General features: G+C 46.4%; 4 protein-coding genes; 1 reads left to right on the forward strand and 3 right to left on the reverse strand.

The window, feature by feature from the left end:
* Positions 1 to 75: 75 nt before the first annotated feature.
* FFUJ_11727 (related to small s protein) lies at positions 76 to 3,456 on the forward strand (the record flags this gene model as incomplete). XM_023570659.1 has 3 exons in its annotated part: positions 76 to 1,228; positions 1,287 to 1,968; positions 2,040 to 3,456. The coding sequence occupies 3 exons, from the start codon at positions 76 to 78 to the stop codon at positions 3,454 to 3,456; spliced, it is 3,252 nt and encodes a 1,083-aa protein (XP_023437739.1).
* A 248-nt stretch (positions 3,457 to 3,704) lies between these two features.
* FFUJ_11728 (uncharacterized protein) lies at positions 3,705 to 4,808 on the reverse strand (the record flags this gene model as incomplete). The annotated part of the gene is made up of 1 exon (XM_023570660.1): positions 3,705 to 4,808. One exon carries the CDS (start codon positions 4,806 to 4,808, stop codon positions 3,705 to 3,707), a length of 1,104 nt encoding a protein of 367 aa, XP_023437740.1.
* A 312-nt stretch (positions 4,809 to 5,120) lies between these two features.
* FFUJ_11729 (probable DUR3-Urea permease) lies at positions 5,121 to 7,364 on the reverse strand (the record flags this gene model as incomplete). XM_023570661.1 has 5 exons in its annotated part: positions 5,121 to 5,391; positions 5,444 to 6,429; positions 6,478 to 6,748; positions 6,797 to 6,997; positions 7,048 to 7,364. The coding sequence occupies 5 exons, from the start codon at positions 7,362 to 7,364 to the stop codon at positions 5,121 to 5,123; spliced, it is 2,046 nt and encodes a 681-aa protein (XP_023437741.1).
* Positions 7,365 to 9,482: 2,118 nt separating this feature from the next.
* FFUJ_11730 (uncharacterized protein) lies at positions 9,483 to 9,901 on the reverse strand (the record flags this gene model as incomplete). XM_023570662.1 has 2 exons in its annotated part: positions 9,483 to 9,493; positions 9,553 to 9,901. 2 exons carry the CDS (start codon positions 9,899 to 9,901, stop codon positions 9,483 to 9,485), a joined length of 360 nt encoding a protein of 119 aa, XP_023438115.1.
* Between the last annotated feature and the right edge of the window lie 2,700 nt (positions 9,902 to 12,601).

Raw genomic sequence — 12,601 nt, forward strand, 5'->3', positions numbered from 1 at the left:
CACATTAGAAATAGAACATTACATCAGTCATAGATTATATAGAGTCAACTCAGCTTTATACATTTTCTCCCAATCATGCCTAACGAGGCTGAGTCTTCTTATCCTACAGCTTCAATTGGTGGAATACTCGTGAGTCAGCAGGGCACAGGCAGCAGCAATTCTCAATCAGGCTGCGTGAGAGAACATTTTCCCTCAGATCACCACAGTTGCTCCCAACCCTACCAGAAGTGCCCATTCGCGATGGATCCTGTCACAGTCGTTGGACTGGCGTCGGCCATCATCTCCTTCGTTCCTCTTGGTGTCAAACTGTTGCAGAGCGTGCGGGAGATTCGTGAGTCCGTCGACGGTAGCGTCGGGAAAAACCAGACGCGAAAGGCCATAGTGGATGAGATGCAAGCAGTCTCTCGTCGACTCAAGTCAGCAGTTCAAACTGGTGTCTTACCCGAGCAGAGAGGCCTTTACGACCTCGCGCTGAAATGCCACGACTTATCACAGAAGATCCTCGAACTTCTCGATAAGATCAGACCTAAGAACATCAGTTCTTTTGAAAGCTATCGGTCTGCGTATAGGGCTTGGAGTTGCGAAAGTGAGATCAAGAATCTGGAGAAACAGCTGAATGACTGTCGGAGTCAGCTAGCATTAGGGCTAGTGGATATTTCAAGGTATCAAACTCCCCAATATTCTTACACTCTTGAGTTACAGGATCTCACAATCGTATGTAGTCAAGAATCACTAGGGTATTCGAGAAAGCTTTTAGCCATGGCCTTGGAAGATGCATCACGACTAGCTGAACTCCAAAGACACATAGAATCACTGGAGAACGGTGTACAAGTCGACCAAATGGGCACCGAGGCTATGATTCAGCTGCAGCGTCTTCTGCATCTTCAAAACGAAGCCCTCACCATCATTTATCAGAATCGTATTCTTGAAAGCATTAGATTTGAGAGTATGCACGAGAGAGATGACAGAGTGCATTACCCCCATGAGCATACTTTCAACTGGCTTGTGGAAGAACATCGGACTGAGAACGAAGCAACAGGATTGAGCAAATCTGACAGCCTTGAGATGCACAATATGAAGTTAATGTCTAGAAAGCTCTTTATGGGTTGGCTTTCTTCACCAGAGGGCATCTTCCATGTCTCTGGCAAACTGGGTTCAGGCAAGTCCACATTAATGAAACTGCTATGCACACATGAGCAAACTCGGATTGGACTTGAGAAGTGGGCAGGTACGTTGTCACTCGCGTCGAGCTTTGTCTGCTATGGAAAACTTATAACTCGCTACAGGGAACAAATCCCTACTCATAACTCAGTTTTTCTTTTGGAAACCCGGAACTGAATTGCAAAAGCCTCTTAACAGTCTCTACCGATCTCTGCTATACGACATACTTCAAGCTCATCCTAAACTTACCAGAGATGCCTTACCCAATGTCTGGAAGGAGGTTGAGAACAGCCCTTGGCAGATACAGACCAAGCTGGCTTTGACGATTGATGTTGCAAAGTCTGCTCTCGAACGAATCATATACAATAGCGATTTGTGCGCTCCAAACATTTGTTTCTGTTTCTTCATTGATGGCCTTGATGAGTACGACGACTCACATAGTCAAGACCATCTTCATCTTGTGAATCTTTTGAAACATTGGGTCCAGAATTCGCAGGGGAGGCTGAAGATTGTAGTTTCCAGCAGAGATTACAATGTGTTTCTAAACGGGTTTTCATCGGAATATCGGCTCCAACTCCACAAACTTACATGGTTCGATATGAGACTTTATGTACGAGATTCGCTATATCACCTTTCAGACTCGAACCTCAGGGAGAATTTGCTCACAGCTATTCCAAAGAAGGCGAGTGGGATCTTTCTCTGGACAATCCTGGTAGTCAATGAAATTCGGAAGAAGATCGAAGACCAAATATCTCAAGACCAACTACTTCAGCTCCTTGACAGTCTTCCGCCTGGCCTTGAAGCGTTGTTTGAGCATATTCTCAGCAGCCTCGACAAGAATAGCCGAAGGGCTGCTTATCAAACTATGTCCTACTTAGAACCGCCATTGACAACCATCTGACCTTCGCTCTTATGGAGTTCTCATTCCTCGAAAACTATCAAAGAGACTCAAATTTCTCTACCCAGGAGGCATTCTTGTCCAACTATGCGAGAGAGATAGATGAAGTGAGGATACCTGAGGTTTACGAAAAAAGGCTGCGTGGTATCTGCGGCGGCCTTGTTGAATGTCACCAGTCCACCGCGAAGCATTACAAAGGTTGGGGAAGCCTCAGCTTCACCCACCGATCTATTCCTGACATGCTCGGAAAAGCAAATCTCAAAGCAGAAATACAGACGTACCTTGAAGGTTTTAATAGTATCGACGCCCTTTCTCACTTGATCTTCGCAGTGGCACAGTTCAAGAAGAATAAATCGGAAGCTAGGCCCTCGTGCGCGGGCGTGACTTGGATGCGGCTGGCGGCGAATATTGATGAGCCTCCATATAGCTTCCTTCACTGCATTTCGTCATGGCTTGGTGATCCATCCCACGTAATCCCTGAGCCAAATTATCTTCTATTGCACCATGGCGTTCAAGTATTTACCAACCAAGGCCTACAAAGCTTGGTTCGATATGGATCGATCACAAAACGTGAGACCTTCAGCACGATCTGCCAAGGAGCACTCATAGGGAATGTTGAATATGTTGAATGGGAATTTAAGAATAGCCCCAAAGCTATTGATAAGGCTTGGAAGAGGGTGCTTGTTGCCAACGCCCTTCTGGACACCTATCTTCGAGATGGTCTGCCTATCTCAGCACTGAGCTACTTCTTCAAAGGTGCTTTTCTGTCTCAGGAACGCCCTTACTTCGGCGTCAATCACCTTCTAACCAATGAACAACTAGAGGATGCCTTCGCAGATATCTCCCACTCATCTACGGGCTTAAGCTATGCCCTCTTAGAAGACCTTACCGTTTGGGAAAGATTTCTGGTCTCTTGCTTCCTAGGCTGGATTGGTATGAAATATCCTTTTCATACTGATCGGTTTGGGCTTGCTGTTGCACAGTTTCTCTTGCACGGAGCCCCTTCTGAGTTCCGTGTCGTTATCGGGCGCCTTCAGCGCCTGAGATTCCCCTTCTATCTCATGTTTCACTTTCCCATGCCCAATAGTCCATTGTCAGTTGAGATTCGAGAGGATGAAGGAATCTCAAATGAGGTGATCGAGAGGTGGGTTAAGTACGGCAGTAAGCCAAGCATGTCTATGTCACTTCGCAAATGGATACAGATCGTGAGTCCGAAAAACAAAATTGCCATACTAGAGATCCTAGGCACGGCCAAAGAGCGCCTTCCAGGCTCAAGAGACAGCGATAAGGGCCCCCGCGTATCAAACAGAACAACTCCACTGGTTACAAAGCTTCCAGTCGTGGTTAGTCCCAGTCCTTATCGACAAATGAGTCTCCATAGAGTTTTCCCAGGTTAGTTTAAAAACAGCGATATTTATACAGGGATATATTAACTGACATGACGGCAGTTTTGGTGTTAGTATTAGCGCTGTATATTGGTTGGAGCACGTTCTATCAGCGAAACGAATATAGGAAGCCTGGGATCGCTGATTGATAAGGACCTCTGTTTTAACATGACTCTGAGATCACCTAAACGGACTGTGTCGATAGTGGCCATGAGTTTTATGCTTATTCGACTATTCGCGGCCTATCTAGTCTCTAGACTTCAGAAGTCCTCGGCAGTCCAGCCAACATCCTTCACCTTGGCTAAACGAAGTAGCTCCTGACCAATTGAGAGATCCATGACACCAGTGCCAACACTCTTGTAAATAACAAATCCAGTTTCAAGCCACTTTCTTAGGTCGTCAGGGTTCTCCGTGTTCTTCTTTTGGAATAATTGGCCAATCTCAAGCATTTTGTCTGTAGGGATCTCAGCTTTGACCAGTTCTCCAGCCTCTTGCACGCATCCTTCTCGGCTGTCGACTGCAACAGATCCATCCTGATATCCGACAGATGCAAAGGGCCCTGCCGGACTGATCACTTGCTTCAGAAGCTCAGGGTCGATTTCTTGCATGTCAAGGCGGTAAGAACCGATTGCCGCCAGATACCGGGTTTTGCTCAGGGCCTTCTCGGAAGTGAGGCATGATGCTGGGAACAAAGGTTCGGTGCTTGGTGTTGTAAAGAACAAGACGTCCGCATCTACGACCAGAGCCTCCAAAGCGGCATCGCGGTCATTCTTAGGGTCAAAGGCCTCGAGGCTGATATGCGATGGCCATGGCGATTGAACATTTGACTTGAGTGAGTCTATCAACTGCTGGGTCCTCTCCGCAGAGCGGTTGACAATGGTAACGGACTTGATGTCCTTCTCCTTCAACAGAAGTGCCAATCGAATGTGCCATAGAGCTTGCTTCCCCGCACCAAACACGACGATATTCTCTGTGTTACGCCTGAAACGATACGGCAGCATTGACCCCAGCGCAGTTCGGAACGCGGTGAGAGCAGCTGCATTGAGCGTTCCGATGGCTTGACCTCTAGCGTCGCACAGAGTCAAGACACTCTTGAGACCTGCTTCAGAAGGCTTGAGCTTTTCGCTCGGGGTGACACCGACGATCTTGACACCGATCAATTGGTCGGTAGTTCCGGGCATGAACAAGCTGACTTGGCCATCTCGATTGACGACGGCACGGTGAGGCTGGTATTGCTGTTCATTGTTGCATGAATATTGAATGAGGGCTTGCTCAAGAGCCTTTGCAAGATCAGCCACGTCAGATGACGATAACGTGTCGAGGATGTGATTGACGTTGGCGTCTGAGAGTACTGTGAAAGGCATATTTGAGGGCTATTTTGAGGGCATCGGTAACGTGAGATGGGACGAAGTTGCTGGTGATATGCCGGACGAAATGAAGTTGGAGTTGGGTGCTGCGGTTCTAATAATGCCGCTATCGGACACGGCCTCTATCGGCTCTGGCGGGGTCAAGCGGGGAGCCAAGGCCCGATCGGGGCTGTCACTAAATCCTGTCGCGAATGCTTTCCTTTCTCAATTACTCTCAAAGAAAGACAGGCCATTAGAATTATGTCCATGGAGAACCTGCATAATTGACCACTATTTATATTCCTTATCAATTGCACTGTCAGATTACTTTCAGGCCAGGATCCCATTGTTCCCTTTCTCGTCCCTCTCAGTGATCGAAGAATCACTCTGAGCATTTTGAACTAGCTCTTCGGGCTCGCCTTCAACTGGACCCCGTCCCCTCAGCCCCCGATAAACTGTCTTCAATTGAGGCCAACCATCAATGATGGGGTAGAAGCCTGCGACGAACATGGTTCCCCATACCCAGATAATGGCGATGACAATCCAAGCAACGAAAAAGCTTTTACCGAAGACATACTTGGCTGCGTACATTGGAAGAGGCCTGGGGTTCATTAGTCAATGTTATGATGAAACGGGGATAAAGTGCATCTTACCATAGAACCCAATGTCCCAAGAATGTAGCAGCAGACCAAATTGCCGCGAGAGTGCCCCAATGCTTGAGCTTCGCTTTGTCGGCGGTGTAGCTAGCCACCTTTTCTTCGTGTGTTCTCACTTCTTCCTTCGTTGATCCAACCTGGTCAAACGCAAGACGCTCGTTTCTGAAGTCAGCCCACTGGTAATTGGCAGGCTTGACGAGCGAAATCACGACTGAGTACAGGGCTGGGCTCAAAGCAGAAGCGACAGTTCCGTAAACACAAGGAAGAGACTTTCCGGTTGATGCCACTGTGACTTCGCCATATAGCGAAGATGCTGAACCAAGCCAAACAGCGATACCAGTTGCCATGCCCAGAAGAGGTGAGACGATAGCAGCATTCTTTGACTGCTTTCTCCATAGAATAGTAAAGACGGTTGGGAAGATACCAGGGCATGTCAAAACACCCAGCATGTACAGAGTCCATCCAAGATCAACCTTTCCATAGTAGAGGGCGGTGGAGAAGGCGGCGGAAAAGAGACCGAAGAAGACGACGCCGATGTGACTCCATCGAATGGCGTCACGATCAGTTGCACCACGGTTAAAGTATTGGCGATAGATGTCAAAGCTGATGATGGATGACACGGAGATGACCTGGGCGCTGATAGTTGAAGTGACAGCCATGAAAGTGATCAACAGAACGGCGGCAGCACCGCCTTTTCCGGCGATTGCGATCGCGGCATAAGGCAGCACGAGACCATTCGAGATCTCCACTGATGACATGCGACGAGGGTATGTCGGGAACCGCGGGGTATCCTCAAGGGCGAGAGCAGAAAAGCTCATCAAGGTGCCGAGACACCATGGGATGGCAAAGTAGGCGATACCGCCGATGATATAGCCAGGTACAACAGCCTGAGGTGCAGCACTGAAGGCCTTGGCGAAGAAGCCAGTGTCCATGATGACGAGTCCAAAGTTGGCCAGAACGTGGATGATACCAAAGTATATAGCCTGCAAATAGTCAGTAAGGACTTCTCGATGGTCAAGTTAGTAACTTACATCTTTGCTTGTCATGGTCAAGAATGATCCATCGTGGTTACCAGCAACGGGATGGTCCTTTCCAACCTGAACGATCAGATCATATAGACCGCCAGGTGATCCAATCTCGGGAACGAGGAAAGCCTTGATGGTGAAGAAACATATGATGATCGTGATGACGAAGGTATGGAAGTAATCAGTCAAGAAAGTCGCTTTGATGCCGCCGACAAAGGTATACAATACTACGCCGACGGGCAATAAGAAGGTAGCAGCAATGATATGAATGCCGGATCTGATCCAGTCAGTCCGTGATCATGTAGCTCCAGGAGAGGCAACTTACAGTGCAGATATGGCAGCACTTGCGCCAAGGAGCATGTTTGCGATAGCGATGATGTTATTGATCAAGCACAGACCAATCCAGACAATATGACCCGAAGTACCATATCGTATACGGACAATCTCGAGTAGTGTATGCGCTTCGGGTACTCTGAGCTTGCAGGAGATACCAAGTAGCGCGAAAAAGACGATCATGGGGGAGCATCTGATAATGGTCAGCAACGCAGAGAATGACCCCGGGGGCAGGTTACATACCCAGCTGCAAACCAGAACGGCCCAGCGACACCAAAGTTGTATCCAACAAGAGTACTTCCAAGCATAGCCGTACTCCAAAGCCAAGAAGAAATAACAGCAGACGAAGTCAAACCAGTGCCAACGCTTCGATTGGCTGTCATGAACATCTCGGTCGTCTTGTTATCTTCACCGACAGTCTTCTTCAAGATGTGAGTTAAAAACATCATGATAAACGCGATAAGGAATCCAATCGCGATAACGACGACATAGCCGACGGCTTGTGAAAGCGGTGGCTCAATGCCATTCTCCCTTGCATTCGCTCGAACGTGAAGCGACATTTTGGCCAAGAGTCTTGGGGATGTGAAAGATCCAGCAGTTCGGTTTGGCTTCTCGGCATTTTGGGCTTGGGGGTCCGTGTGCTAGCTTTATGTTGAGCGATCGGCAGGCACGAATCCATGCCGTTTGTATAGCTTTGATGATGCAATGGACTATCATTTGCTAGATAACTGCCGGGCATCAATCTGATGAACCGTGGAGGTCAGTGGGGGATCTCATTAGTCGATGGAGTTCCGCCAGACCGGATATCTTCCGAATCCCGGGATCTAGTCCCTTCTTCCTATCTAATTTTTATCATTATTAGTGTGCTTGCGAACTTTGGGGCTTGTGATAGGCGGTAAGAGTAGTCTACATATGTTCATGGGGTATGGCGTGAGAGCTCCTAGCAATGGCGATAGTGCCAATCGCTGTCACGTCATTCAGCAACAATGTGAGAAAATGCGGAAGAATATTATCCCCAAATTTATGTAGGAACTAGCATATTCAGATGCAACAAATCAATAATGATGTTCTCGATGGAAAATGCGCCCTTGTCGGATGGTGAGGACAGGCATTCCATGCATATTACACCTAGCTGGAATATTATGAAGATTATTGGTAGATCAGAGGGCGCAGTGAGAATTCTCAATATTTAATACCTGAGGCCAAAACGCAGCAGCACAGTCTATTGGATGACTTTGCATAATCAGGCTGTGGTGTGAGGCCGGCAAGAAGGCCATGATCTTTCCCTTCGTCATCATTCCAGGCTGAGGCTGAGGCTGAGGCTGGGCTGGGCTGGGCATTCGATAGAATGAAGGAGACGAGCAGACTTTATCTGCCCAAACTCGCTGGTCCGTCTATTCTTGACTCCTGGAATTTCACTCCAAATCCCACATTTCTCTTATCATGGATCCCGTCTCTGCGATCGGATTAGCGTCTGGGATCTTGACCTTTGTTGAAGCGGGTCTCAAGCTCGTGAAAATAGCCTACAACATACACAAACCTCGTGATGGTGTTCTAGACGACAACAGATATCGCGAAAGCGTCACCAGCAAAGCCAGCAAAGCCAGCAAGGCAGCTCTGAGGCTTGAAGTGGCAGGCGACGCTATTTAACGCCCGAGCAAGAGTCACTGCAAAGCGTCTTCAACGAGATGATTCATAGCTTTGAATGAAGCTCAACCAAAACAAATTTCGTCTCATCCCTCAAATCACTACAATCTGCCGTCCAGGCGAATGCCAAGGCTAAAAGCATCGAAGGCTTGGAGAGCCAATTGAAAGACTACTGCAAGACTCACCAACGCCAATCACAAAAGAGAAGACCAAATGACTAAATGGGCTGGTAAATGATTATCATAACGTACAAAACATGTTCAGCTAACTAATTCGAAAGTTTAAAATGTCCAAAGAAGCTCACTTTCATTTCATTCTTCTTTTGGAGGAATGACTCGAAGGTTAGAATTCATTAGACGGATTTTGCCACTCAATGCTCTACGACTTATTACAAGAGCGGCCTGATTTCATACCTGTAGTCTTGCCTGTCCAGTGGGTCGATTGAAACATGCTTCCTCCAAGGTTGAGAACCAGCAACAAATCCCATCGTCTGCCATCAATAATGCTCTATGGAGACTTTTTTAGGAACGCGGAAATTTCCCAGTAACCCAGGTTCTGTATTTCCATTAATGGTCTCGACGGGGTTGAACCTGGCGTTCAAGGCGGAATGGACTACATTGACTCAGTCAATGTCCTTCGACAATAGATGATTCAAGCCGATGGGAACCTAAATCTTCGCCTCTTAAGTAAAGACGATGGTGTATTCATGGATAGCCATAAAAGTGACACTAGGTTACCTAGGATATGGGAATTAGTTTAATGATAGTAGCTTCTTTAACTTTACGCCTTAGCAAAAAGCCTAGTAGGACTAATATTACATAGCTAGGTAGTAAGTAGAAATTTATCCACATTCCACATTCACAAGGAGAGCATTATGCAAAGAAAATACAATCCCGAGCTCCATAGCCAAGGGCATATATAATAGATAGAACAGAAAGGTCTTTGCTATAACCTGGATGCTAGTTTCCCTGATATTGCATTGTACAGATATTGACATCAGAGGTACTTCATATTCCATTATGCTACCACTCTTAGTTGTGTTCTGAGTAAATTTCAGCATCCAATCAATAGATTCAATATGCGAATAACGGTGAGACTCACGAATAGTCCAGGTAACACGAGCGTCATTGCCACTACCGCCCTCACGCTTGATACTATAGCCATCGGGCGCGCTCTCACTGTACCCATTGGAACCACTAAAAGGGTTGTCGAAATTGAACTTGAAATAGCCAGCGGAACTGCCGTATTCCGCCCACCCCTGGTCACCGGTCATGACCCCAGCGGACTCGGCTTGGAAAGTCTTCTTGTCATTAGCGGGGATAGTGTTGGCAGTATCGGAAGGGCCAAAGTTCAGAGTCCATTGGCCATGGTCGCACCCGCTACCGGTAAGATTCAGCGTGAGCGAAGTGTTGTTGACGATGGTGCAATGGGTGGAGCGAGATGGAGCCATAATGAAGTGTTTTTGCTAAACGAAGTAGTGTATGAGAGTAGATAATTATGCCGTGATGGTAGAGTGAATTGGAAAGAAAATGATGAGGAGAAAGGGGCCCTATTTATGCATTTCTCCTTCTTTCTTCTTTACATAGTGATAATAACATACCTAAGTCTGAGTATCTATGGAAGCGGAAATTTCAACGAATGATGTTGAGTTCCATGGAGGCATCATGAGACCAGTGTATCCAGCTGGCAAAGCTCAGCTCAGTTGGTGCGCTGTGGCTAAGCAGATTCTATCCCAATTAGTCCATCTTTGACTCTCACTACGGAATACTATAGAGCGTCCTGTGCTATTCAGCTCGCCACAAGCTCAAACACTAGTACAATATTATATGTGGCAGAAACGCATGAAGCTAACATAACCGTGAGACATGGTGCTACTGGAATGTCAAGGCCATCGAAACGCTTTCTAATACCATTAGAGTATTGCCAGCTCTCCAAATACCCATATGCTAACCTAAAAGAATGTTCCTCTCATAATGACATGCTGGAAGCATCTCCCGGCTGTTCCAAGTTAGATCAAGCCAAAAGAGGGATAAGTCCATACTGAAGTAGCGCATGACTGACAGTGGGGCTAAGTCAAAACTAATGTTAGATGGTAAGAGCCGGGCCAGAGCTGCAATTCTCAGTTGCCGTTAGAGTAGCCCCATCTATCTGTTATCTGTATTTAATTTTTTATCTACGGCATCTTGGTTTTATTTTCAGGATAGTTACTTAAAAGGCGGATGTGCCTATGAATGTTGCAGTAATTCCCCACCTTTGGACCAGTCTAGACAACCAAAGTCAAATAGTTTCGGCGATAGCTGAATGCAGCCAGATCACACATGATCCTCTCGAATAGGTCATAGCACAATCTTGGCAAAGACAAAGGCTTAATACTTTCTTCCAGCGGGTTGCAGGGCAAGTGCCTCAGCCAGCCACAATGAACAAATGTCTTAAATCTCATGGTTTCTATCACGTTTCCTTTCACCGACTATCAGATGCCTCTTGACTTCTAACATCCCAGGCAACATCCCAGGCAAGCCAAGGTTGGGCCTCTGCTTTAGGGAAACTCCTCGCTTGATGGCACTGGTGAGTAGATAGCGATGGAAACACCGATAATTTTGTAAATCTCGCTATCAGACCAGGTCTTAACTGCCCATGTCACTTGGTGCAGGTTAGGTGTAGTAGATTGAACGCGAAGAGGCTTATCCTAATCTGAGCTGATATTAAAGAGCCAGGAGCCCATAAGTACGGAAGTAATACAGATAAATGTGTTTTGAACACAGAGAAGACGTTTGGTAGCCTCCAAATCGGAATGGTGGCTAAAATTCAACTCTGCAGCTCTTTAGTCCGACATTTTCAGTAGCGCCCATGCGGAAGTTGGGATCTTGAGCTAGAACTCTCAGAAGTAAGACACCGTCGTTGCGGGAATTCTGTTTTTCCATGTTCCTACTCTAACGGTAAAGCGATCGGTCCCTATATCAGCCACCTGCGTGCGTGTAAGGGTTTTCGTCACGGCTGGGGGTATCGGTCGTAGAAAGATGCGATTTGGGTAGGGGCGGACTGATCGGTGCGATATAGAAGACAATGAATGATATGCCACTCCATAGGAGTCTCTATCCGCTGGTCTGTGGCGAAATTGGAGACTAAAATCTCCTCCCGAAGGTGTATGCTTGCTATTCTCTATTGCTCCCATGAAGAAAGCTCTGTTGTCCAGGCCACAGATGAGCCATCCAGAACAAAACTGGAAGGATATAGGTAAACCATGATGCAGCCAGAATCGTGATCGGCGTCGATCTCGTTGGCAGAGTATAGTGTATTTAAAATATTATAATCTACCAGCTATTAGGTCTATTAACTTAAAACAATACTTATGTAAAGTTAATTTAGGTAGTATATTAATTATTTATATAAATATCTTAAACACGCTTTTTAGCATATTTAATAATAATTATATTTAATATATAGAGAGCTTTAGGCTTATTTTCTAAGCAATATAAAGACTGCCTCAGTATCGATTATATAAATTAGAAAATCCTAAATAATGCAGGTGCGTTAGATAACTCGGCCAAGAGAGCCCTTCGCTGGTCACTCTCTTCACGTCTCAGAGTATTGTGCGATATTTTTCGGGCGAGGTCTCGTTAGAATGGATTCTGTAATGCTCCTAATTCCATCTACCATAAGGCCAGATTGGCGCGACGAGAGCTCGGTTGTTCCGGACCAGGTTCCCTTATCAGCTTGGCTAATCTTCTTGGCCTGTATTATTTTGAACTCTGAATGGTATTTGGGCTTCTTATGTACCCTGGAAAGAAGGGGCTGACCCATATTCCCGCATCCTGGTTGCATGTAAAGTACCCAGAGTATTGATGACAATTTATTTTCGAGACACAAAGACTTGTCTGGTCATCCCACAGGATCCAACGTATACATTCCTCGATTTTATGTATCAGAGCTCGTTGCAAGATGTTTAACATTGGAAGGAAAGCCCCGAGTCGACTGAGACACCAACTTCACAGAACAGTTCCCATTATAGCGACTGGTCTAATAGGTTCAATTTATTCGTTTTTCTGGACTGGAACTGCGAGTAATTGGTAGTCAGAGCCTTAACTTTAGAGCAAACCAGTTTCCTGAAACGCTTCACAAATTTCAATTCCGCGCGTTTTGGGATGCTGGA

Source organism: Fusarium fujikuroi, chromosome FFUJ_chr11, assembly GCF_900079805.1.
Source record: "Fusarium fujikuroi IMI 58289 draft genome, chromosome FFUJ_chr11".
Taxonomy (NCBI): domain Eukaryota; kingdom Fungi; phylum Ascomycota; class Sordariomycetes; order Hypocreales; family Nectriaceae; genus Fusarium; species Fusarium fujikuroi.